Source organism: Vigna umbellata, chromosome 4, assembly GCF_029865625.1.
Source record: "Vigna umbellata cultivar VRB3 chromosome 4, Vumbellata_1.0, whole genome shotgun sequence".
Taxonomy (NCBI): Eukaryota; Viridiplantae; Streptophyta; class Magnoliopsida; order Fabales; family Fabaceae; genus Vigna; species Vigna umbellata.
Genome location: NC_142168.1, coordinates 12,603,994 through 12,628,325, shown reverse-complemented (window position 1 = coordinate 12,628,325; position 24,332 = coordinate 12,603,994). Strand labels below are relative to the sequence as shown.

Sequence of the window (24,332 nt, the reverse complement as noted above, 5' to 3'; positions counted from 1 at the left end):
AATTAAATTTAAGAATGACAATGTAGACCGAGCTACTTTGTTTTGATATTTTTGCTTTTGTATAAAAAAAACAGTCTAGTTTCTTCTATATTAGAAATGACAAACTAATTTATCTGATGATCTGCATAATATTTGGTTTGCCGACCCATACAAATAATTATTTATTTTATAATTTTCTCGCATAAAATATCAAATATAAACTTTTACTGACTTTATTTTTATTTAATTAAATTAGTAAAAACAATAAATTATATAAACCTATTTTTAAAATAGTAATATTTATAATTTTATAAATTTTAATTCTTAAGTAAAATTCTATTAGAAATTTCATAACAAATACATAACTAAAATTATCAAACATAATTGAAAACTTATAAAAGATAAAATTAATTAATAATAAATTCACACAAATACTTATAAATCGTAGATGCATTTTGAGACAAATCACATAATGTGGATTATATAAGTCTATGTTATTAACTCGTACAAGTTATGTTTTATACAAGACAAACCTAAACCAAAATACTCAATTCTTCAAACATTTTTTTTAATCAATCCACACAATTTATATCATCATCCCTTAGAATTATTGGTATTAGACTTATTAAAATTCTTTATGATAATTATAAAGTTTTCTTATAAAAATAAGTCACCAAGTCAAAGTTGGCACATATAATCATATTTTTTGTTTGTCATACATTTAATCATATTTTTCTTCCAAATTACGCTTTGACCGCCTAAAAATATTGTCTTCTCCACTTGAAAAATATCTAAGCTATAAAATTTGATAAGAAAATAGGTTATTTGTTCTAAAAATAAATTGAAAAAAATTAATACCAGAAGAATATATATGTTTTGAAGTTCATTAATCTCATTACACTACTTTAAAGTCAAAACTATTCACAATCTTTAATTAATAAAAAAAAAATATTCTCATGATGTTGGTTTGGTTAAAATTCAATAATGTTGCGACCCCACGCACTACGCAGCGAGTGTGAAAGTGGCTTTCCATCTTTATCACTTTTCTTTTTTTCCTATATAACTTGCAAATACTATTTGCCGTCAATTTATAATTATTAGACTTTTTTTTTTCTTCAATGAAAAATGTAACTTGGACATAATACGTTTTTTATATATAATTTATTCCCATATGAATCAATTTGAGTACTTTAATTTTTTTATTATAAAGCTCTTCCTCTTTCAATTAATTCATTTTTTATATCCAGTCTACAGTGATTAAAGTGATAGTGCATGATTATTAATAATTTTGTAATACTAAAAAATATATATAACTTCTTCAGTAGATATGATATCCTACGCATCTCATTGTTTTTAGTAAACTCATAAAAAAATATTTTAGCCCAGCCCATATTGGTGATTTAAATAAATTTATCGACTTAAAATAAATTCCACTAATTTCTATTTATAATATCTTTTAAAACACAAAAAACCAAGTTAATGAGAGAGATTAAGACTGAAATAAAAAAAATACAGGGGTATTGTAGACTTTTTAAATCTTGGGAGTGTATGAAAGAAATATGGAAGTACAAAAAGAAGGAGTCTTGTGGGTTTCAGATTTGGCTCTGTTGTTTTGGTGACTATGAATGGTCGGTACAGGCTTGTATTTTAAAATTATTTTGGTGATAAATAAGTGTTTTTTTTCATCTTTTTAAATATTTTTTAGTGTTATAAAATTATGAACGTGTTATTGTATTGATGGAGCGGAAATTCATTAATAAAGTATGTTAGAATAAAATACATTTATTTTTCCTTATTAAAATCGAAAGTTTTTTTTTATCTCTTTACAAATTTTAGGACTTTTAGATCTACAATAAATAATTATTGTTATTGATATAAAGTTAAAATCAGTTAATAACCTTCGGTACTAAACCAATTATTGATTTACCTTAACAAAAATAGGTATCAACCATTGAAGTAAACAAAAATTAAAATTTAACCTTTTTTTGTAATAAAATAAATTTTTATTATATTTTGCTTTTTCTATTTTTCCTCGGTCAAAAGTAATGTAGGATTTTTTATTTAGAAATCTATTCAATAGATAAGACAATTTAACGAACGTGTGAAGTAATAGTAATATGCATCATATAATAAAAAGTATACATATTGTTTTAATCAAATTAAAAAAACAAAATAAAATTTGAATTTCAAGCAATTTTTTTTAATAGATAGATATATATATATATAGCAAATACATTTAAAACTAACAAGCCAAAGTTGCATGCAAAAATTCCGCCATGGAAGCCAAAATAAAAAATATGCAGTCAGAGAATTAATTCCAATTGATTTCTTCAAATTTATAATATTATTTTTACTTTCGTTATTCTGTTTAGAAATTCAAAATTCAAAATCACGAAATTATCCCTTAAGCCCTTACAAAAGAACCGTTTCTTCACCTCTCTCTCTCTTTCTCTCCAATTTTTGCCCTAAAACCCTGGCTGCCGTCGTGGTGGCCGCCGCTGAAGGTAAGTCACCGTAAACTCCTCCGTTAGATCCTTCTTTCGTTTTCTCTGAATTGAATCGATTCAGTAGCATTCTAAGTTTCTGCATTATTATTTGCTCAATTCACACTGTTTTTTCCCCTATGTTGGTTGACAGAAGTAGAATAGCGAAGCAAACAGAGTATTACTCTCCGATTCGAAATGAAGCTCGTTAGGTCTCTTTTCTCTCTCTTTTGGTTGTGTTGGTCAATTTATCTGTTTTATTGTGCTATTGTTGATTTCATTTTCTGGGATCAAAGCCTAATTATACGTGAACACTGTTTGAACAGGTTTTTAATGAAGTTGAACAATGAAACCGTATCCATTGAACTCAAGAATGGCACTGTTGTTCATGGAACCATTACAGGTTCATTTTCTACCTCGATTGTTTTTTTTCTTTTTCTTTTTGCAGTGTACTAGGGTTGCACAGTCATTTACTAATAACATAAATTTTACTACTGAACTAGACTTCCTGACTCACTTGTGTACTAGAAGTGTAGAACCATTTGCAAACAACATACTAGAGTTGGATTGGAAGAGGGGGTTTGTTAGTTTCTAATTTGACTGTGAGGCATTTAATTATTTGCTCGGGTTCTCTGCTCTTTAGGTGATTGATTACTGATTGGATTGTACTCTTTCAAACCTGTTTGTCCACCTTCACTTTATTTCACTACCTTCGGCTTTTTCAGATTTTGATTCATTGAGTTAGACGAGGTAGAAAATTTTAGTGCATTTTCTTCGGTCTGGTACTGAGATGACCCTCTTATAGGGTTGGGTGGGAGATTTTTCTTAGCCTGTAAGTGGAGAGGACTGGGAATTTGGTTTCGTTCATTTTTGGCTGAATAATTACTTATGTTTCCTGTACAGAGTAGTTGATTGTGTGGTTAATTCGGAGTATAATTTAGACTGTGATATGTTGTGTTGGATGATAACATGAGAAACTGCAATTCCTTCTGGTACGGTGGTTTGACAGATGTTGCCTCTGGGGCTTGGATGATGGTTGTTTCTTGTATTAAGTCCTTTTTGTTTTTGGAATAATTGCGGGGAAATGATCCTGTTGTGGAAAATCTCGAGCCTTCAATCACCTGTCTTCTAAGCATAATTCTCACTCCCAAATTTATCTTTTCAGGGGGCTCTGTATATTCTTGGAATTTGCATTTTGGAGAAACTTTTCGGATAGTGAAACTAATAAACTAGGCTTACCTTGTGCTTTTAGTTGATTATAGTGATCTCTTCCTCAATTCAGACTGGAGAGAGTTTGAATCTTTTTCAAGTAGTAACAAGTGTCCTATGACATTTCAATTGTCTGATTTAAATTAATGCATCCTCTTCCGTTAAATTTTGTACTTGGTACCCATCTTATTGAGTTTGATCCAGTCACAAGGATGTGATATTCGGCATGTCATGAATAAGCGTCTCCCTTCACCTCCTTTTGTAGATAATAAGTGAACATGAAGTACATCGTTTATGAATTTTGGGTGTAGCGAGTTTTTCTACTTAAAGTACATATCTTGCTTCTTCCTGGTATAACTCCACAAATAGTTGTCTCTTGCCCAAAAATAGAACTTTGAGATACTGATTTTAAGACTTTTGCAACAGGTGTTGATATCAGTATGAACACTCATTTGAAAACAGTTAAACTAACACTGAAAGGGAAAAATCCAGTGACTCTGGATCATCTCAGTGTAAGGGGTAACAACATACGATACTATATTCTTCCTGACAGCTTGAATCTCGAAACCTTGCTTGTGGAAGAGACACCTAAGATCAAACCCAAGAAGCCAACTGCCGGTAATTTCTGTAGTTTGACTACAAATTTTTCATCCATACTCAGTACATTCTAATTATTTCTTGCCGGGTTCCTCCGGTTTTAATGTTAGCATATTTTTTTATTACTCTTCCAGGGAAACCTTTGGGCCGAGGACGAGGAAGGGGCCGTGGACGTGGACGTGGTCGTGGCCGTTGAGTTCTGTTCTCTAAAACTGTGGCAAGATTTTCTGGGTGTTTTCAGGAACTTCTGAAGAGCGTAATTATAAAGCTGTTTCTTCTCTTTTCTTGCAATGTTCTAGTGTACAATCATCTTCATGCTTAAACTGATGTAACCTGAATTAGCTATTGCCTTATAGTTGTTAGTATGGAATCCTCCATTCAGCAGTATGAAAAATTGCTCATGATGGTTATACATAACACAGTAAATAGGCCAACGAGTTGCCTTATGAGGTTTGAACTAAATGATCGATTTCCCGATGACAGATTCTTAATGTTTATTTAAATGTATGAATGATATTTGTGAGATGTCTTAGTGTTTGCTTGCTTCCATCGTCATACTGTCACATCCGTTGCAAGTTAGTCATGTAAATTTATTTAATAAACCAGGGATATACTAGTTGGATGCACTTGCTATTTGCACTTTGGGGCAGTCAGAGGATACCCGTTGAAGCTCTTTGAGACATTAGCAATTCTGGATATTTACTCTACTCCTGCAGTACTTTGAAATGTAGTATTTTAAAGTACTAAATCAATGCAGAGATTCTATTTCACTATACCATGCAGGCTCCTATCTGTTTTTACCTATAAGCTTGGAAAGAGATACATGCCTTCCTTTTCAGTAAAATCTGGATTTCAATTTACAATTGTGGTTGTGCGCGTGATTCACACAGAAACCTGCCACCGAAATTGTTAATTTGTGCCCTTAGTTTTTACTGCAGAAAATGGCATTAAGTCATGTTCCTTTGGAACACGCTTAATATTCTTGTGCCTCTATCATCTACAATCTTGTAAATATTATAAGTCACAGGTTCATGGCTTATGCTTATTGTAGGATTGGGTTACCTATTGAATTGCCTTCTATGGTCAGATTCCAAATAAGAGTGTAAAGAGTGTGCTTTTAACTTTGGTAAACACTAAATAGTTTTGTACGAAATAAAGAGCATTGTAATCTAGTTAATAGACCGCATTTGCACGAAGTAAAGAACAACGCCTTGCATTCAACAATAATAATTGCTAACGAGGTTTCTCAAAATTCTGGCAGCTTCCTGGACTGAAAATAAGCAAATTTCGAAACTTTAGAATAAGAATAACTGATCCCATTTTCTTGAAGAAACTCGAGTAGTTTCTTGTGTGACTCTGGATCAGCACTCACATTCCAACTCGTAGCTGGTCCCAAAATCATAGTTGGTTTCATCCAGTTCCAGTTTCAACCCTTCCCATTCATGCACAGCCCTCACATTCCTAAACCCACCTAAGCACACCACTCCATTTTCTCCAAGACCGTACTCATCCCTTACCCTCTTGATCACCGTGGAAGAATCCACTGATAAGAGCCTCCATGGTTCAGCAATGCATGCACGCCCAAGTGCAGGGTCAAATGGCTCTTCATGTTCCTCCATGCGGCTGATTCCGGCCGAGATCACTGGCTTGGCCTTCAAGGAGAGGACGCACCCTTCCAGGTTGTAGAAGCGGATTCGGAGAACGGCGAGGTTGGAAGTGAGTTCCTTGTTTGTGCCATCGAAGAAGATGTTTTCTTGGATTAAGGTTTTGGTGTGGAAAGGAGCAAGTAGGTTGGAGAGTTTTTGGTGAGTGGCTGAGTCTGGGAGACGAAGCTTGATCTCTACTTCCATATTCACCTTTTCAAAGTGCTCCAGATGAAGAATCAATCATTGTGCCATGCATACCACTGGTGTTCATGTTCCGCTTTTTTCTGCCTCAAGAAATGGATAAGAATTAGAACGTGGTGATTTTGAGTCATGATATACGTATATGCTCCCCTCCCACCTAGTTTTTTTTCGATAATATTATGTAATTGTAATGATATGAACCCCAAATATTTTAATAAATTTATTATAAAAATATATCAAATGACAGGGTGATAGAAAATACCGGACAGATATTTTATTGCCCTTTATATTATAATATTACTTATATTTATTATAATTTATTTTCAGTTTTAATATGTTATTTCTTAGCTAACTGCTGAAAATTCAAGTGGCCAAAGGTATTACACCATGAACTGTGACCAAACTACCTCAAATAATCATAGCATGCTATAAAAAGATCACATCACAGGTAAATTTTGTTAAAATCTGAGCCATTTTACAAAGTCCCACACCGGCTGAGTCAATTGCATAAGTCCCACATCGACTTCACAATCTGAGATAAGGTGCAGTTTATTTACCTTTTGGGACTAATGGGAATTTTAACCTTGTTTCCTTGGTCTGGTTTAACAGAGAAAAGGACTTTGCTGAAAGACATAGTATGTTAGCTTTATACAGAATTGAGAGGGATGGTCAAACTCAAGAGACTGATTTCATCTGTACTGTTCTAATGCTCATAAGTTTTTATTTTTTTTCAAATTAAAGTAATTTTTTTTTATTTCCCACTAAATTTAAATTTTATATAAATATTATACTGATATTTTTATTAAAATTTATATTTTTATTATATATATATATATATATATATATATATATATTAAACCAACTCTAACTATATTATTACAACAAATTATAGGGTTATAGTTGGTTTAAAAATAAAATAAAAATATTTCTTTTAATTTTAAACTAATTTTAACTCTATTTTTTTAACCAAGTCTAAACCTATTTCCTAATTCTATTTTGTTTATAAGTAGAAAAAAAGTCAAACATAAATTTAATAATTATGTTCTAATAATATAGTTAGAGTTAATTTGAAAATGATTTTAAAAATATTTAATAAAAATGTAAATTTTAATAAAAAATCAACATAATATATATATATATATATATATATATATATATATATATATTAAATTTGATCTTAAAAGATGAATTAAAAAAATGGATTGAATTGAATAAAGTTAATGAAATTTGAGACTGAATTGAATATAAAAGAGTGATATGTGACATTAACTTTAACATGTGACATTGACATAACACTCTTGTTGCAAGTGACACGATGTCTTGACTTGACACGTGCACTATTTTTTTAAAATTAAAAAATAATTAAAAAAATTTAGAAGAAAATAACAAAAACATCATGAACTGACATGTAACATATCTTGCTTACATGTTATTAACTATTTAAATGGAGTTACAAAAAAACTAAGTTGAATAAAATTAACAAAAATTGAAATTTCACATTTCGTTACTTGTATGTGCTTGGGCCACTTACCCTAGTCATTTATTAATTTTGGAGTAATCTCAATTTTCTCATGTTAATCGTGGATTATTATATCTAATTAATCTCATTGATGTAAATATGTCTCAGCTAAACATGTCTTAATCAAATACATGTCGACTTAGTAGACCAGACATGTATTCGGTCATAAACAAGTCATGTACCGCTATGGGAAATTGAAATAAAAGATATGTTTCCTTTAAGCGAGAAAGAAAAAGTGGTAGTAAAACCTAATTTCTCTTTAGGATCATAATATGTTAACAAATTTTTTTAACAATAGACTATGTGTCGCTGTTTTATTGGTTTGTATATTTGAAACAGACCAATTACGAATTACCATATAAATGGTTGTAAAAAATTATAAAAAATATTGTTAAAAAAACATGTTTCTTTTCTTTAAAATGTTTCTTATGTATAATTTTATTTTTCTCGTTCAATACTATGTCGTTTCACCGACAATAATCACATATAAACCATCAATTAAATAGTTTAAAAGTAAGTAAGTAAAAAATGAATTAATGTATTATATTTGTTTCTACAAACATATCCTTGGTATCATTAATAAAAAAATTTGTATAAAAGAGAGAAAACTAAAAATATATAGTTTTATATAAATTAAAATTAATTTTTGTACAAAAATTTAGAAATGATATAAGGAATTATTTGTAACTTAATTGATGAATAAAACAAATTCAACTTGTAAAATTACCACTTTTATTTTTCTCGCATAGAAAAAACTTGGTAGAAATTGATCTAAATATCTTAAATTTCAATTTAAAAAAAAAACTTGATTAATATATTCCCGTTGCATAAATCCAATATAATATATTTTATTATTCGTGACGCTTTAACATTTGATAGACCACACTAAGCTCAAAACAGTATATAGCTCTTCCAAAAGACTTTAGTGTGAATCATTACCTGCCCCCTCAATATCAGCTAAAAGTTATTTATATTAAGAAAATCTGAATACGTCAACCTCTCTCTCTCTCTCTCTCTCTCTCTCTCTATATATATATATATATATATATATATATATATATATATATATATATTGCTAGTATTAAATAAATTACTAGTATTATTTTTATTCAAAAAAACTAAACTTATAAATATTTTTAAATAGTACAAAATATCATTCAGTAGAGTATCATGCAGTATGAAAATATTCTTAAAAATCCATACGCAAATTATGTCAGAGATCTGATACTGATAACTAATAATTTATCTCTGAATGCTGATATTTAATAATAACTATTATTATGATTAATCTATATTAGCTAATATGTGTGTATATATATATATATATATATACATATATATATATACATATATATATATACATATATATATATACATATATATATATATACATATATATATATATACATATATATATATATAATGGCTATATTCTGATAATTTTTGAGGCCATTTGTTGTGTTGTGGAGAGAGAAAAAATGTTGAATGGCAGAGAAAAAATGGCGATTCTTGTGCTTTCTCTTTTCTTCAATCTTCTAATGGTTTGTTTCTGCTTCATTCTAATGATCCATTTCATAATGGAATTTGCAGCTGTGATGCATAACAGAGCTCGAAAACAGCAAGAAGTTCTGTGGGCAGCATTTATCATTGCTCTTTTCTTAATATTTTCCTTTGCTTTTGTTGTCTTTGCCATTTTTTCTGGTTGTGGTATGCTCTACATAGCTAATAGCAGCATCAAGGTTGCACCTTCACCCTCTCCTCTCGAATCAGAACACCACCCACCCATGGTTTAACACTTTCCATCTTCATCATCAAAACATGCTCATATTACTGTTCTTTACCATATTATATTCAATTATGCAGTTTCAAGATACTACTACGTACCCTAAGCTGCCTGTTATAGTTATATATATATATACTTTATTTTGAAGCAAAAGTAACCATTGCACACTTAATTTTTCTAGGAGTTGAACGATTTCAGATTCGTTTGAAAGCATAAGCTGTATGTTAATATCGTCATTGAAATTGCATGTTTTCTATTCTTTACATTGGAACATTCAAACCTTTAATTTGATACTGATAAATCACGTCATAAATTAACCTCCTTGAAAGGAAAAAGATTGATAGTGAGTATGAATAATGTGCATTTAAATGAACTGTGTTAGAAGATGGACTGTAATTATAACGGGTGTCATTTAGACCTTTTATTTTTCTGGCAAACTAGTTCAAATATTTGTTCATGATATCAATATTATTGTTTTTTAAGATGTAAACTTTTTAATCTAACTCATCCCAATAAAATTAGTAACAAAATTAGTTATAAAGTAAAGTTTATACTTATTTATATATTTTACTTTTAATTTATGTAAAATGTTTAATATAAATTTTTATGAAGTATATATATTTTGAGTGTGAAATATTATTAATGAATTAATAAATTATCTGCAAATAACATCATAAATTCAATAAATAATAAATTTTATTAAAATAAATTCTGGATAATTTTAATACCATATCAATAAATAAGTATTAAATTTAAATTCAGTAAAAACAGTTTGAAAGATAAAATTTATCATCATTTATATAATACAAGTTTATTTTTATCGTTAGTTAACATAAAATTTTCAATAGGATTAATCTACCTGCTTTTGGAGCAAATATTTTTCTTAAAGAAAAAGATGAATAAAACTTACTTTGAAAATAAAGGTTACCTAAATCTAACTAGCAAGTAGACATATATATGTATCCATTAGAGTTTGAATGCGAAAATAGGATTTCAAAGTTGCAAATGCGTGAGGTATAAGTTCTATTTTTGGTAAGGAAAAGAAAATGAAAGAGAAGAGTAACAGAGTGCTATCATAATTCATAAATGCAAAATACGGTCTTGAAGATACAATTTGATGTAGAGAGTCTAAAAATTGTCGAAATATGTCTGCTAAAAAATTGCTGCATTATTTCATGAAGAAAAAATAAAACTTTTTAAGCATGAAAAAGTATGTTTTAAACAGATGACATGACATGATGATTTGTGACATGCATATCGAGCTCAAGATATGATTCTGATACATTGGAGACTGAATATCCCTAGCCTACAAAAATAGTAGCACAAAGTACACAAAAGTAAGCCAAAGTTTATGTGTTTGCTCTAATGAGTGAATGTGGAAGAGTATCCCCAAATATCCGCCATGGACTCAGTCACAGCACAACATATGAAAATATGGTAATAAGATGTTCGAATTTCCTTGACAGGCAACCAAAATCACAAGTTAAAACAAACATCACAGTAATACTATAAAGCAGGTTATTACTCATTGAGCCATGATATCAGCTTATAAAAGACTTTATAAACATAAAAGTATATATTATATACACTCAGAAAGACATATATATTATTATACTTTGTACCGTCAATGATCATAATCTTTTCCCATCAATGAAGCAAAGTTAGATGGATAAAAAATCAGACCATCCACAGATGCTCTTTTCACTTCTTTCTCTGATAATGGTCTCGAAAGAGCAAACATCAAGGTACACTAGGGGAGATACTGTCGCGTGGCCTCAGATAAATTTTCATGTGACATGCACTTAAATTATCGATTAACTTTTCCCATAAATTGAAAGACCAGCTAGAAAACTGGCAAATCTGTCACGAGTTTACATTTATACCAAGATATATATAAAAAAGCTAAAGTCAAGGATAGTGTTTCACTACAACTTCTTGTTCATTTCCATAATCATGTGCTTCTTTATACAAACTACAACACAAACCACAAACTAGAAAAGGCAAATCAAGAAAATTGTTGATTTTCCCTACTTTTCTTGTTCCCTTGCAGGCAATCTTTTAACTAGTAAAAATTCTGATAAAATCTCATGTATGGATATAACAATGTCTTGAGTAATAAGAAACGAAGACAAGACAGTGCTGTTTTGTTTGAGAAGTTTCAAAGCCACAAAGCTCCAGCTTGTTTGAGAAGAGGGACAAGGGTGCCACTGATGTGGAAAGCCAAAACCCTGTCCATGGACCCAACAAGTTTTCCTCCAATGAACACGACAGGAACAACTGCAGCAGTGGTGTTGATTCCATTTCCAAGAAGCCTCATCAGTGCTCTCTCCATGTCTTTTCCTTTGGGGTCTTGGTCAAGCTCGTGAACGGTGGGGTTAACCCCCATGCCACAGAAGAGCCTCTTCATTGCATGGCACATGCAACAGCTACTCATACTGAAAATCACCACAGCACTCTGAGAGGCCAGCCTAACCACTCTCTCCATTTGATCCTCTTCCATGGTCCGAACCCTGATGAGGTAGTTCCATGCAGCAGCAGCAGGCTCCACTTGGTAATGCATTATTCTTGTAAGAAAACGAATCAAGTGTTTGTGGAAGGAACTAAAAGTGCAGTTGGATGAGAAAAGTGGGAAGAGGAAGCATGGTTTTATAAGGGTGGAGGAGGGTTGAAAAAAGTGGAAGAATTGAAGAGGTGTGCTTTATTTGTCTGTTGTTGTCGCAGGGCGTGTCTCTGATTCAGAGGGAGTGTTGTCTGTTGTGTCTACTGTTGTGTGATTTATACCTTCCATGATACATACATTGTAGCCGTAACGCTGCTTGCATTGCTTAGTCGATCGAGGAGAAGAATGCATGCATGTTTGTCACACAGTGTGAGGTGAAAAAAAGCAGTGTTATTGATAGAAACAGACGACAGTAGGCAGAAAAAACCAAAAAGCAAATGGCTAATCTACGTATAGCAGATGTGTGAGCATGTAAAGCCGGATGAATGTTTGTCCAAGATTGAGTGAGACCCAAAGAAAGAGAGAAGGGTGCGTCCTTGTTGTCGACCAAGCAACCTTTTTGGTGTTGTTTCTGACATAAGGCATTAGGTAATAATGTTAGTGTCTACGAGGAGTTTTGTTTTGCATGTATGCGAGGATGATGAGGATGATAGAGATGAGAAAAGAGAGAAGAGTAGGGATAGGAATAGGAGAGAGGGTGTTCACCTAAAGCAGTGACAAAGGTGCAGTTGGTGGTGTTGAAAACACAGTGGAAAAGGAGAGAGGAGAGAAGAGAAGAGAGAAGAAGAAGGCGTGGTGTTTCTTTTCTTTCCACCGCATGCTGTGCTGCTCATTCAGGCGGCGCAACCATGCTGACGTGCCCACGCTTTTTCATCAATTGTCGTTTTGGAATAATGACTGCATGCTTTGGAAATCACACTGCTTTTCTTCTTTTTCTCTCTCTTCTTTCTATTCTCTTCTCTTTCATTTAACACACAATATTATATTCATTTCTTTCTTAGAAATATTAAATTGAAAATACTAAAATAAAATTAAAAACATTATTGTAATATATTTATACGTTATCATTCCATTTCAAAGATTGTGCGACCTTGCCATGAAGTTAACCGAAAGTTTGACCGTTGTTTGCCAGGTCAAAAGGGTTCTCCCAATGTGACATATTGGCAAAAATAAATTATTATTTTAAGGTTTTTCTTATTTCATCTCCATGATTTTTATCTGCAAATTTGTAAATTTTAAAATAACAATTTTCGTCTTGTCAAAGATATTTCTGGGTTTTCTGTTCCAAAAAATTTTCAGAACAGTTTTTCTGGAATTTTCTGAAAAATATGAAAATTATCCCACAAGAAGTTTTTTAGAACATTATTTACAATTCCAGAATGAGCTTTTTGGAAGAGTTCTTTTTTACTTTTTTTTTCTTCTTCTCATATAGTGTACGAGTATGATGACCATGGTGGTGACATGGTACAATGAGAGAGGATATTTTAGTCTTTTTATGTAGAATGTAGTTAGCAATAATGAGGGTGCATAAAGAAAGACCCTGTTTTATAATCTTTTGTTGGGCTAGGTTTAACAGCCCAGTTAAAAGGTGACTTGACAATGTTTGGGCCACATTGTGAAATGGTCCGTTTTCAAAGTTCAGATTAAACTCCAAGAGGAGTAACGATTAACAGTAAGATTGGGCCAAAAATAGATAAAATTTATACTCTTTGCTGATGCATGCAATAAATATATACTCATCAAAGTCACTTGCACTAATTTTAATTAAAAATAGATAAAATTGTACTTATTTTTTAAAGGAATATACTAAATAGTACTCTTATATTTGTTAATTTTAAAATAAAATTATATCTTTAATAAAATAACATCTATTTCCCTTTAATTTTTTATATATACACATATCAGAGAAAGATATTAACCTTCTTAATATTCTTAAGATTTGAAGATATTTTCATTTCTAAACAGTATACTAACTTTGTATTTAGTGTTTGAAAAATATTTATTTATATGTCGTTTTTATTATATTAATTTTTTAAAGTCATTTTTAAAATATTTTTAGATTCCTTTTCTCAATTTTTTATCATGGCAATTTCTATGTTTTTCATTATGAAATAATGTCAATACATGAAATAATGTCAAGAATTTAAAAAGTAAGAAAATGTTAGAAACTAATGTAAAATTTCTAAATTTTCAAAACTAAAAATATTTTTAAATATTAGTAAGTGACATTTTAATCTTTTATTTTTATTTTTGAAATATTATATCGACTAGAACTTAAATAAAAACTTTTAAAAATAACTAGTATGTATTTTTTTTTAAATTACAAACAAAAACTACTTTTTATAAATAAAATATGAAAAATGAATATTATTCTATTAAAACATAAAACAATAAATATTATGTCATTAAAAGTACAATAGAGGTAATTCAAGTAGATAGGAGAGTATAATTAATATTATTTAAAATAAAATAGAAGTAAATAAAGTAAGTGCTATTTTGTGCAAAAGTAAAGATGACCTGTCGGAACACGAAATATTATTCGGGATTGTTCTACTTCTATGGTTATCTAGAAGTTATGGTTCTTCTCCTGAAACTTCTCGAACTTTCATCTTTTCTTCTGTCTTGTCCTTTCTGGTTATAAAATCCGGTTGTATGTTACCTTGTTCATCACAATCGAAAACAAAAACCTGAACATTCTCGAAATTGATGCAGATGAAGAACACCTCTTTCGAAAGAACTCCCTGGGGCGTGGTTGAGCCAAGCTATTACAAAGCACCATCTAAGGTGGTTTCCATTCCTGTTCGCTTCGTGAGTTCAGAGCGCAGCAGAGGCGATTCTGCCATAAAGATTCAAAGGGTATTGAGAGGGTTTCTGGTGAGGAAGACGTTGAAGAAGATCGCGGCCATGAGGGTGGAGTTGGCACGGATTGAGAGCGAGATTCGAGTTGAAGTGGTGAAGAGGGAAGCGAAAGAGAGGGTGAGGGTGATCGAGACCATCATGAACTTGCTTCTCAAGTTGGATTCGATTCGGGTATTGCACTACTCTGGCCTCAGGGAGTACAGAAAGTCTGTTATCAGAAAAGCTATTGCCCTTCAGGAAATGCTTGATCAAATGGGTGTCGCTGATTCTGATGAGGGCGTGAAAATGGAAGAGAAGGAGGAGGAATGTGCTGTGGAAGAATGGAATTGTTTGGTGAAGGAAGAAGAAGAAGAAGAAGATAGTGGAATGGAAAATTTGAGGAATGAGGAAGAGGAGGATGAAGTTGAATGTGAGGAAGGTGAGGAAATTGAAGGTTTGAGGAATGAGGAGGTGCAAGAGAAGGAAAGTGTTTTGGTGAAAGAAGAGGAAGGAGATAGGAAGAAGAAGAAGTTGTTGATGGAGACGATGGTGGAAGACAACCACAAGATGATAGAGATGATGACGCAACTGTTTCAGAGGAATGAGTTGCAGACTTCACTTCTCACCTCTCTATCACAGAGGGTGGAGAAGCTTGAGAGAGCCATGGATTCAGAGAAGTTGAGGAGGAAGAAAAAGAGAAAGACTGATAGAAAAAATAAACAAACTCATCTCAGAAATTGCTTCATCTGAGTTTCAAAAGAATCTTTCTACTTTTGTAATCTTGGTTTCTTTTTGTCTCTTGTAACTGGTTTTTGTTGAAGTTGATGTTCATTGTAATTCAATTTTCCTTCATAGTACCAATAAAGTGTTCTTTTAGGTTAGTTTTGGAAACTCAATTGCCTTCTTATTATCTATGCATTTGCTCTGTTCAAAAGAAATCCATACATACAGAACGATTTGATGCATTTCCAATTTCAATTCCTTCCAGAAATTTTGCCATAGAACTCATGCAGAAGACCTTGACTGAAGCATATGAAATTTGCATTGCAAATAAGAGGAATTTTATGTTGCTTTCAAAATTAAAGACATATATTAACTCTGATTTAAAATTAGAAGGACATTCTCATCTCAAGTTTTATGGTGTCTATAAAATAATATATCTATAGACAGTCAAATCAATTAGATCAAAAAATAAATTTTAATTTCGTAAATTTAATAAAAGATTGAAAAACCAACATTCATTGAAAAAAAAAATCATATTGCAACAAGATCACAAGACACAACATAGATATATTTATTTAAAAATTTCAAAAATAAACAAAATTTGTCAACTATATTTAGAATGCAGGCTCTTCTCATATTTACAAAATGAATAAATATAAAGTTAAATTATGTACACTTAAATTTGGATCATTTTTTTTGGCTCATAGTAATAATAAATAACATAGCTTTTTAGATATATCCAATTTTAAATTACATCGAAAAGAGAATTTAGCACCCTAAATTTTAATTCTTTGTATAAATATATTAAATCTTAATTTTGTCTTAATTCATGTTTAATTTTATCTCATTTACAATAGATATTTTAAACTTTAATTTAATCGATTTACTGTTTTTGTATTTGTCTATACACGCCTATATTTTCATTTTATTCTAATTAATCTTTAAAACTAAGATGGAAACCAGGGAAGTAAATTTTATTTTATTTTATTTCAAAACTAATAAAGAAAAATAAAATTTAGGTTTTCTATAATTACAACATATTAATAATAATTGAAAAAGTGTTATAAAGTGACCAGAAATGATGACGTGGTAGAAGAGGCGAGAAAGTAGAAGAAGAATCCACAGCTATCTAGAAAGAGAGCATAAATGACGCCACGTAAGCAAGCCGTTATTTCTTCCTTTCCTCCTGAAACTTCTGGACCTTTCCTTTCTTGGTCCCATCTTCTGTATAAATATCTTCCTCTGTTACCTTCTTCCTCAAAAACAAAAGCAAAATCCTTAAAATTCTCGAAATCGAACAGGACCCACAATGACGCAGATGAAGAACAGCCCTACTCATTGGAGCAAGGCTGAGCCTGATCATTTCAGAGTACCCTCTAAGGTGGTTTCCATTCCTGTTTACTTCGTGGGTTCAGAGCGCACCAGAACCGATTCTGCCATAAAGATTCAGAGGATGTTGAGAGGGTTCCTTGTGAGGAACGCGATGAAGAAGATCGCTGCAATGAGGGTGGAGTTGGAGCGGATCGAGAGCGGGATTCGAATGGAAGTGCTGAGGAGGGAGCAAAAGGAGAGGGTGAGGGTGATCGAAACCATCATGAACTTGCTTCTTAGACTGGATTCTGTTCGGGTGTTGCACTACTCTGGCCTCCGGGAATGCAGAAAGTCTGTCATAAAAAAAGCTATTGCCGTCCAAGAAATGCTTGACGAAATGTCTGTTCCGGCTTCAGAGAAAGAGGAGGAGGAAGAAGTGAAAAAAGAGAGGGAGGGTGATTGTGGGGTGGGAGAAGATGAAGGTAATGTAATGGAAAGTTTGCAGAATGAGAGTGGGTGCATGGAAGAAGAAAGCATTGAGTTGGAAACAAGTTTGGTTGAGGGAAAAGAGGGTGAAGTTATATGTGACGAGCAAGAGAAAATTGAAGGTTTGAGGAGTGAGGAGGTGGAAGATGGTGAAGAAGGAAAGAGTTTGGTGAAAGAGGAGAAAGGGGATTGTGAAAGAGAGGAAGGAGATGGGAAGAAGATGGAGTTGTTGTTAGAGAAGCTTGTGGAAGACAAGCAGAAAATGATGGAGATGATGGTGCAGCTTTTTCAGAGGAACGAAACACAGACTACACTTCTCACCTCTCTCTCGCAAAGGGTGGAGCAGCTTGAGAGAGCCTTTGTCAGTGAGAAGTTGAGGAGGAAGAAAAAGAGCAAGGCTGATGTCAAAAAGAAGTACTCTTGCCCTAAAAATGGCTTCCACTGACTTGTGCCACCTCTCAGAATGATCTCCATTGTTGTGATTTTGACTTCTTTCTGTCTTCCTCTTGTAACTGTGTTTGTTTTAGAAGTTGATGAGTTACTTTCTCAAGTAATTTTGGAAACTGCATTGTCTTTTATTACACATGAATCTTGATTCTACAATAGAAATCCAAATATGCATACTTACAATTTGGAGGCTTTTGTATTCTTGTCATAGTGTGGAAGAATGTAATTTGATTATTGTGATCAAGCATTTAAAAAGGTTAGGTGTTATGAATTTCAGATAAATTTCATCATGATTGAGCTTCTTTCAAGGTCTTCAGTATGAGTTCTAAAGCAAAATTGCAACAGATATTCCATTGAGCTTTTATACAGTTAAAAATGAGTATCAAAATTTTCTAACAGTGATATCTATCAGGGTAAGTGTGTCGAGATACAAGTGTGTCAATGACTTTGCATATTGAAAGGGTATAATTGATGGAGGAGACCATTTTAACTGTAAACAGAACACCACCACATGATTAAATATATGACAAAATATATTAGTTTTTTAATTTATTTAAACAGTTATTTTTATATTATTTATGTTGAGATACTAATTTTAACACTTTTACAGGTTAGAGTACAAATATTTAATAATTATTTATTTTAATAAATAAGGAATTTGTTTGTTTTCAAAATGATATTTTTATTCAAAACTTATAAGCATAATGATCGATTTTTTATTTATTTAAAAATAAAATACATTAATATGATAAATTAATTCATAATGACTTATAACTGAATCTAAAAATTGAAATACTCAATAATAACATTTTTAAAACCCATTTATATCTCTCGCAATGCTTAATAGTTGAAAAATGGAAAAGTAGGTTATTTTATAAAATGTAAAAAATTCACAATATATAAAATACCACAATAACTGCAGTTTATTAAATAAATAAAATGAAGGAATTGTCTAAATTTTTCCTAAGCTAGGAAAATTTTGGCTAATTTATAGTTATCATGAAGTACAACGTTAAATAAATTTAGTCATAAATAATGTAATGATTAAAATAAACAATACAGTATAAAATAAGAAAAAAAACAATAAATAGGAAGTAAAGTATTTTTATCAATCAGAATAAATTTAAGAGTGAAAAAAATGTATAAATTTTACATGGTGAAATTCATTTTATTTGTATTACTTTTTTTAAGTGTTTAAGAAAAATTATGCAAATAAATCTTAATTCTTTCTAACCACTGAACTTAAGGATTAATGACGTATAACTGTTGTCACTTAATCAGTAATTTTAACTTTCAAAATCTTGTAATTTTATCTTTTTATGTTGACCATACACTTGCCTTAAATATTTAAAAGATAATTTTATCAATCTCAAACTATATATTTATACCAAAAAATGATAAATAGACATGAAATAATTTCCAGTACCTTTTCTCGTATTCTTGTCCCTATCTTATGTAGTAGAGAATCTTCAGAAAGATTAGATCTAGGTGTTCCTAAATGAGAAGCTGAGACATAAATATACATAAATACAATAGATTTAGTATACTCATCATGTTTTTTTATAGTATAAAAAATATACATAAATACACCTAAAAAGAGTTTTTATAGATATAAATTTTCTATTTTGCATTTGTACAACATTAACATTCAAATTCAACACATCATCAGCTTCTGTGGACTATATATGTCATGGCTTTCTGATAAAATGCAGTTGAACCGAGCAAAAGCAACAATTAAGTTATCACCAACAAATGATTTACTTCTACCAGAAAAACCAAATCAATCTCAGTATTACAGTGTATTATAATGTTTGGTAAGACAATTAAAAAAACATAGCTTCAATGCTTTCACAGTTATGATTGATATTCAACATCTGAATTATGATATAACAGTTAAAAACTGTTAATAGAACTCAGAGCATCCCCACTCTCAGTTCTTGAGTGGAGTCAATTGGTTTTGGAAGAGTTGTGTAGCTGTCTTTCCCATGATCCACTCTAAATCTGATAAAGGCAAAGAGATCTCATTGGCAATATGATGCACTGCTTCTTTGGCTCCTTTGTAACCACATTCAGCAACAACAAATGGAAAATCACTGTAACAGCATGATTGGAAAAGAAAGAAAAAAAGTTACTTTGGTTGTTTATGGATAAGATTCTCTTACCCTTTTCCCCATTCTACTGTTTCCTCACTAAGTTGAGTTCTATTTTAGCTGAACACATGTATGATGGAAGTTACCTGCCCCACATTACACGGTTAGCACCAAAGTGAGAGACAACTTGGGATAAGAGAGCAGACAAATCCAGATAAGGAAACTGTCCTCTTGACACTCTGAAAAGGGCACTAAATTTCACATGTACCTGTCATAAATTCAAAATTTAGCATACTCATGCTGGAGGTTTCACTGATAAAGGAAAAAGAAAAAAACAAAAGACTGTCAATTATTTTGACAAAGGACTTCAACAAGTTAAATGAATTTTGATAACATCAATATCTCAGATTTCATCTTTTACCATTTGACTCGTTTAATTGAAAAGAGGATACTGATATTGGCAAAAATAGATTAAGCATCTACAAGAGTTAAAAATTTGTGCTTGTCATGGTCTTCAGCAGTATAGCAAAAGTGAAATTAATGAGAACTTTATGCGTGCTGTGCTTCCTTGAAGTCACGCTGATGAGGAAAGAATCAAACACTTACTTGTGGGAATCTAGACAGATTTAAAAGTTGAGAAAAGACAAGAGCTTCCTCATCATTTCTGCAACATAATATTCATATAAGGGAACTTGTCTGGGTCTTTCAGATTGTAAATATAATAATATGGCTTACATTGGTGGTTTACAAAAGGCCAAATGGTCAAGCAATACTACTGTTGAAGGAAATTCTGTGCACAGTTGCTCAATTTCAGAAATATGCAGACCAAGCCCCTGAAATTATTCAACTCAATGATTCTTAATTTCGTCAACTGCATACATGGAAGTGTCTCAACAACCGTATAAAAGGGTAGCCATACCATAAGCCAGAAGTAGGAATGTCACAGAAAAATTTGCAATACAAGGAAATGAAAAATCACCTTCATACACATGAAGCCCACTGCTACATTGAGTTCTCCAGCCCTTTGGAAAATTGCCTTTCCAACTTTATTTGTCATCTGCATTGTGATTATTCAATTATGATCCCATACAAAGTAAAAAAGATGTAGACTCTTAGTGTAACATATGATGCCACCACCTTTTTAAAAAGCAGAACTAATATTTTAGTAAAAGACCCTATTTACTACAGGTTTACACCTTACAATGATGCGACACTTTCCCTTATTTCTCAAAAGTGAGTCAAATTTAAATACTAAAAAGAATAACATTGAAAGAAACTGCCCCTGTAAGTAAATTTGCTAAACCCAATATTATTCACATCTTCTGTTTCTTGCAGCACATATTTATAGCAATTCTTTTAGGATATTGTTTAATTTCAGGAAAACTTAGGGGAAGTTAGTGTAATTTACTACCACTTCATTAATCTAAGTGAAAGAAATCAAACAATAGAAGAGTAGGGGTGAAAAAAGAATGACTTAATTATGTCTCCAGCCTAAATCATAAACAAGCAGATATGTGAGAGAAATCAGTTTGCATGCCTTTTCTCCGGTTGGCCACAAATACGGATTAAATCGAACAGCACGGTAACCATCCTATCACAGATAAAAAGAAAAATTCAATTGTTTTGTAATAAAATTAACTATCTTGATGAAAAGAAGTAATTTACTAAACCTTCAAAACAAGATCTTCAAATTGCTTAAGCCCACTTCCATCATCAGCTGGATTAGCAAGGCAACAACCAACAAATTTGGTAGGGTATTTCTTCAAAACGCTGTCCAATGAACAGAATGACAAGAGTGGCACAATATAATAACCCTATAAAAGTTAAAACAAAATCCATTACATGGAAGATGCGATTACTACAGTGAAATTAAGTCCTTGTGAAAGTTTTTCCTCCAGTACACTGTTTAACCAGAATACTGTTTGAATAAAAAATAGGGTAATCACAGCTGAGAAGCTCATGTTCATTGATGGATCATTCAGGCATCAACAGATAAACTCATCATGTATTGCTAAGTTCTCCACTTTAAGAAATAAAAACTTTGGATACATGTAGTGAGCATAAACTACTTCTTTGCATTTGGAAAACACCAATCTGCTTTATATCCCATAAATGAATGAATATACACATTTGATAGATCAAGCTTTTAAATTATTAGCTTAAGGAATTTCAAATTATCTTGGAGATCTTTCCTTTTGTTTCACTACTAGAAAAGGGTAGTTCCCTGTTTCTACATAAAGGTCCTTTTATAACAGAATGTCTAATCTTATCAAGCATTGCCATTATTGTGTTATCAGAATTTCTCCCTTTCTTCTACCCTATTTTCCTTTCCTTGGCAATTTTAGCATTGGAAAACACATCATTGCTGAGATCACACTTCCACTACACATTCCATCCTTGGCAATTCAAGCATTGCCATTATTGTGTTATCAAGCATTGTTTAATACGAAAACTCTAAATAACTCAGTTCTTACATCAAACAGGTAACAAACCTTGTGACGTAACTATGATCAAATTTATGATTAATTGGTTGCACAATGAGTGCACCATCTACTCCTGCCTCCTCCATACACTGAAAAAAGTGAGCATCAGCATCAATAATATACACACAAACTCAAATGCAAACACAATCTTTTACAGATGGGGAGCCGATATCACATTCTCAATGAATGAGTCAAAAATTGCAGGAAATACAAGAATAATGCATCTACAAACTGTTTACACAGAAATGTTAAAAAAATATACACACTATTGTCAAGTTAATTGACTCACAGGTAATAATGGGTAGAGAGATAATAAACAAAATCCTACCTGGAGCAAAAAATCAGCATTTCCTTGTAAAGTGGGTTCTTGACCAGGAAAATAAGGGAATCTACTAGCCTTCCTTTTCACAAAAAGAAAAGGTTAATCTCAATTTGGTGAGTGATCATAATAAAAGTCACCAACAACATTAACATTAATTAATAATATAAAAAGGAAAAAGGTGAAGAAATTGTAGTGTGGTGTGTTAATTTTACCTCTTGAGGTGAAGCCCACACGTGGAGATGGGAATCAATGACTTTGGAGGTTGAAGGGGTTTCAGTGAAGGCCATGTTGGTAACTGTAGCACAACAACCCCTTCTGATTCCGAACCTCAACTTTAACCTAGGTTTACTCGAATGTCTCGGACCAAAACCTGAAACCACAGTACTCAACCTCAGCGCCATTTCATGCGAATTATCACTAAGAAAGGTTTTTTTTTTATTATTGTTTCACAATAATCATGAGTAAATACATTATCTTTTTACTTTATTCTCAAAAAAATTGTATCTTTTGTTTTATTTATTGAAAACATGTAAATATAAAAACGACATAATAATAGTGTTTAAACCGAAGGAATATGTTGATTCATAATTGATGTAAACTTATCCTTTTCATACACAGTGTTCAACTTCTATTTGTAATAATAAATCAAAAACTACATAAACAAGAACAAAGAAACATTTTTTGTTTGAGTGAAATGTTAAAAGGGTTTTGTAGAATTTAGATGATGATATAAAGAAAGAGAAACCTTACAAATGTTACACTTTCAGCAAAAGGGAAAGAAAAAAAAACTTTCCTTTTCTTAGCCCCAGGTATAAATTTACATTGACATTTGTACTTTTTTCCCATTTGCAATGGTTTGTGTCAAAATCAAACGCGTTTTATATCTTACGCTTATAGCAGCTAAATAACAAGCATGTCCATGTTCATAAATGAAGAGTTTATGTTGTTTGCAATGAATTTTTCAGCTTAGAAATTTATAACTCTACCTATTATTTGGCTTTGGATTATATGTCAGAACTATAAGGTAAATGAGTGATTGTGGTTGAATCTGGCACACTTTTCCACACGCGTTTGCCAAAAAAGAAAGTGTTGTCTTCCCTTAAACCAGCTTGTGAAGGCCAAGAGAAACGTCTCAATCTAGCAGACACTATTTTGAAACTGCACCACCTCTTTAAGAAGGTACACGACACGTGCTATTACTAGTACATAAATGTGCCACATAGCACCTCTTTTTTCCAGGTTTTTTCTCTCTAACAAATCCCTATGATCTTTGGAGTATTATATGTAAATTGGTGTAGCTGTGTTTAACATGTGACGTGTTCTGGTTACAGAATTTATACATGCATGTTTCAAAATACGTTTTGGATTGAAGATGTGAATGCTACAAAAAATCATGTCATACACGTTCCAATACAATGATCAATTGATGATATATGAATAAACACGACATATGCATTAAATGAAATTATTACCAGTTAAAGTAGAATTAACGTTATAATGTGACTCATAAAGTGAAAACCACGTAAAGTTAATTGTCATAGATAATTCCAAAAAAGATGACAACATATACACGTTCTAAACCTTTTCATTTTATATTCTGGAAATTTTTGTTGTGGTAGAGTTTCAAAAAGGAAAATGTTTCAAAAATATTAATAGTAGGTTTGTGTTTATGTGTATTAACAAAGCTTCTGAGATCAGAAGAATGCAACAAAGGC

At 31.6% G+C, this 24,332-nt stretch overlaps 5 protein-coding genes and 1 pseudogene across 6 annotated transcripts; 3 read left to right on the top strand and 3 right to left on the bottom strand.

Annotated features, from left to right (window-relative positions):
• The first annotated feature begins 2,345 nt into the window (after positions 1–2,345).
• LOC124819725 (small nuclear ribonucleoprotein SmD1b) lies at positions 2,346–4,793 on the top strand. The gene is made up of 5 exons (XM_047291292.2): positions 2,346–2,483; positions 2,617–2,674; positions 2,789–2,865; positions 4,098–4,289; positions 4,403–4,793. The coding sequence occupies exons 2-5, from the start codon at positions 2,661–2,663 to the stop codon at positions 4,462–4,464; spliced, it is 345 nt and encodes a 114-aa protein (XP_047147248.1). The 5' UTR covers positions 2,346–2,483; positions 2,617–2,660; the 3' UTR covers positions 4,465–4,793.
• Positions 4,794–5,465: 672 nt separating this feature from the next.
• LOC124819724 (triphosphate tunnel metalloenzyme 3 pseudogene) lies at positions 5,466–6,265 on the bottom strand (annotated as a pseudogene).
• A 5,078-nt stretch (positions 6,266–11,343) lies between these two features.
• On the bottom strand, positions 11,344–12,017 carry LOC124819728 (glutaredoxin-C1-like). Its single transcript, XM_047291296.2, has one exon. It carries the CDS (start codon positions 11,975–11,977, stop codon positions 11,576–11,578), a length of 402 nt encoding a protein of 133 aa, XP_047147252.1. The 5' UTR covers positions 11,978–12,017; the 3' UTR covers positions 11,344–11,575.
• Positions 12,018–14,507: 2,490 nt separating this feature from the next.
• LOC124819720 (uncharacterized) lies at positions 14,508–15,646 on the top strand. Its single transcript, XM_047291283.2, has one exon. The coding sequence runs from the start codon at positions 14,624–14,626 to the stop codon at positions 15,503–15,505; it is 882 nt and encodes a 293-aa protein (XP_047147239.2). The 5' UTR covers positions 14,508–14,623; the 3' UTR covers positions 15,506–15,646.
• Positions 15,647–16,702: 1,056 nt separating this feature from the next.
• Positions 16,703–18,004, top strand: LOC124819722 (uncharacterized). Its single transcript, XM_047291287.2, has one exon. It carries the CDS (start codon positions 16,788–16,790, stop codon positions 17,718–17,720), a length of 933 nt encoding a protein of 310 aa, XP_047147243.2. The 5' UTR covers positions 16,703–16,787; the 3' UTR covers positions 17,721–18,004.
• Positions 18,005–19,461: 1,457 nt separating this feature from the next.
• On the bottom strand, positions 19,462–23,140 carry LOC124819730 (catalytic/ hydrolase). Of its 2 annotated transcripts, none has more exons than XM_088111502.1 (10): positions 22,830–23,140; positions 22,624–22,692; positions 22,287–22,384; positions 21,483–21,582; positions 21,350–21,403; positions 20,792–20,869; positions 20,548–20,645; positions 20,419–20,476; positions 19,959–20,080; positions 19,462–19,815 (listed from the first exon to the last, which is right to left on the bottom strand). In XM_088111502.1, exons 1-10 carry the CDS (start codon positions 23,016–23,018, stop codon positions 19,653–19,655), a joined length of 1,029 nt encoding a protein of 342 aa, XP_087967628.1. In that variant the 5' UTR covers positions 23,019–23,140; the 3' UTR covers positions 19,462–19,652. The 2 variants fall into 2 exon arrangements, with proteins under 2 accessions (XP_087967628.1, XP_047147254.1); XM_047291298.2 differs by having other exon boundaries at positions 22,305–22,384; positions 22,830–23,130.
• Positions 23,141–24,332: the final 1,192 nt, after the last annotated feature.

Coding starts and splice junctions, on each gene's coding strand:
- LOC124819720 (XM_047291283.2), top strand. CDS start 14,624: ATGCAGATGAAGAACACCTCTTTCGAAAGAACTCCCTGGGGCGTGGTT.
- LOC124819722 (XM_047291287.2), top strand. CDS start 16,788: ATGACGCAGATGAAGAACAGCCCTACTCATTGGAGCAAGGCTGAGCCT.
- LOC124819730 (XM_088111502.1), bottom strand. CDS start 23,018: ATGGCGCTGAGGTTGAGTACTGTGGTTTCAGGTTTTGGTCCGAGACAT. Junction 20,646..20,791: donor TGGGCTTCATGTGTATGAAG/GTGATTTTTCAT, acceptor GAATAATTTCAG/GGGCTTGGTCTGCATATTTC. Junction 20,477..20,547: donor GCCTTTTGTAAACCACCAAT/GTAAGCCATATT, acceptor ATTATGTTGCAG/AAATGATGAGGAAGCTCTTG.
- LOC124819728 (XM_047291296.2), bottom strand. CDS start 11,977: ATGCATTACCAAGTGGAGCCTGCTGCTGCTGCATGGAACTACCTCATC.
- LOC124819725 (XM_047291292.2), top strand. Junction 2,866..4,097: donor TGTTCATGGAACCATTACAG/GTTCATTTTCTA, acceptor CTTTTGCAACAG/GTGTTGATATCAGTATGAAC. Junction 4,290..4,402: donor ACCCAAGAAGCCAACTGCCG/GTAATTTCTGTA, acceptor TTACTCTTCCAG/GGAAACCTTTGGGCCGAGGA.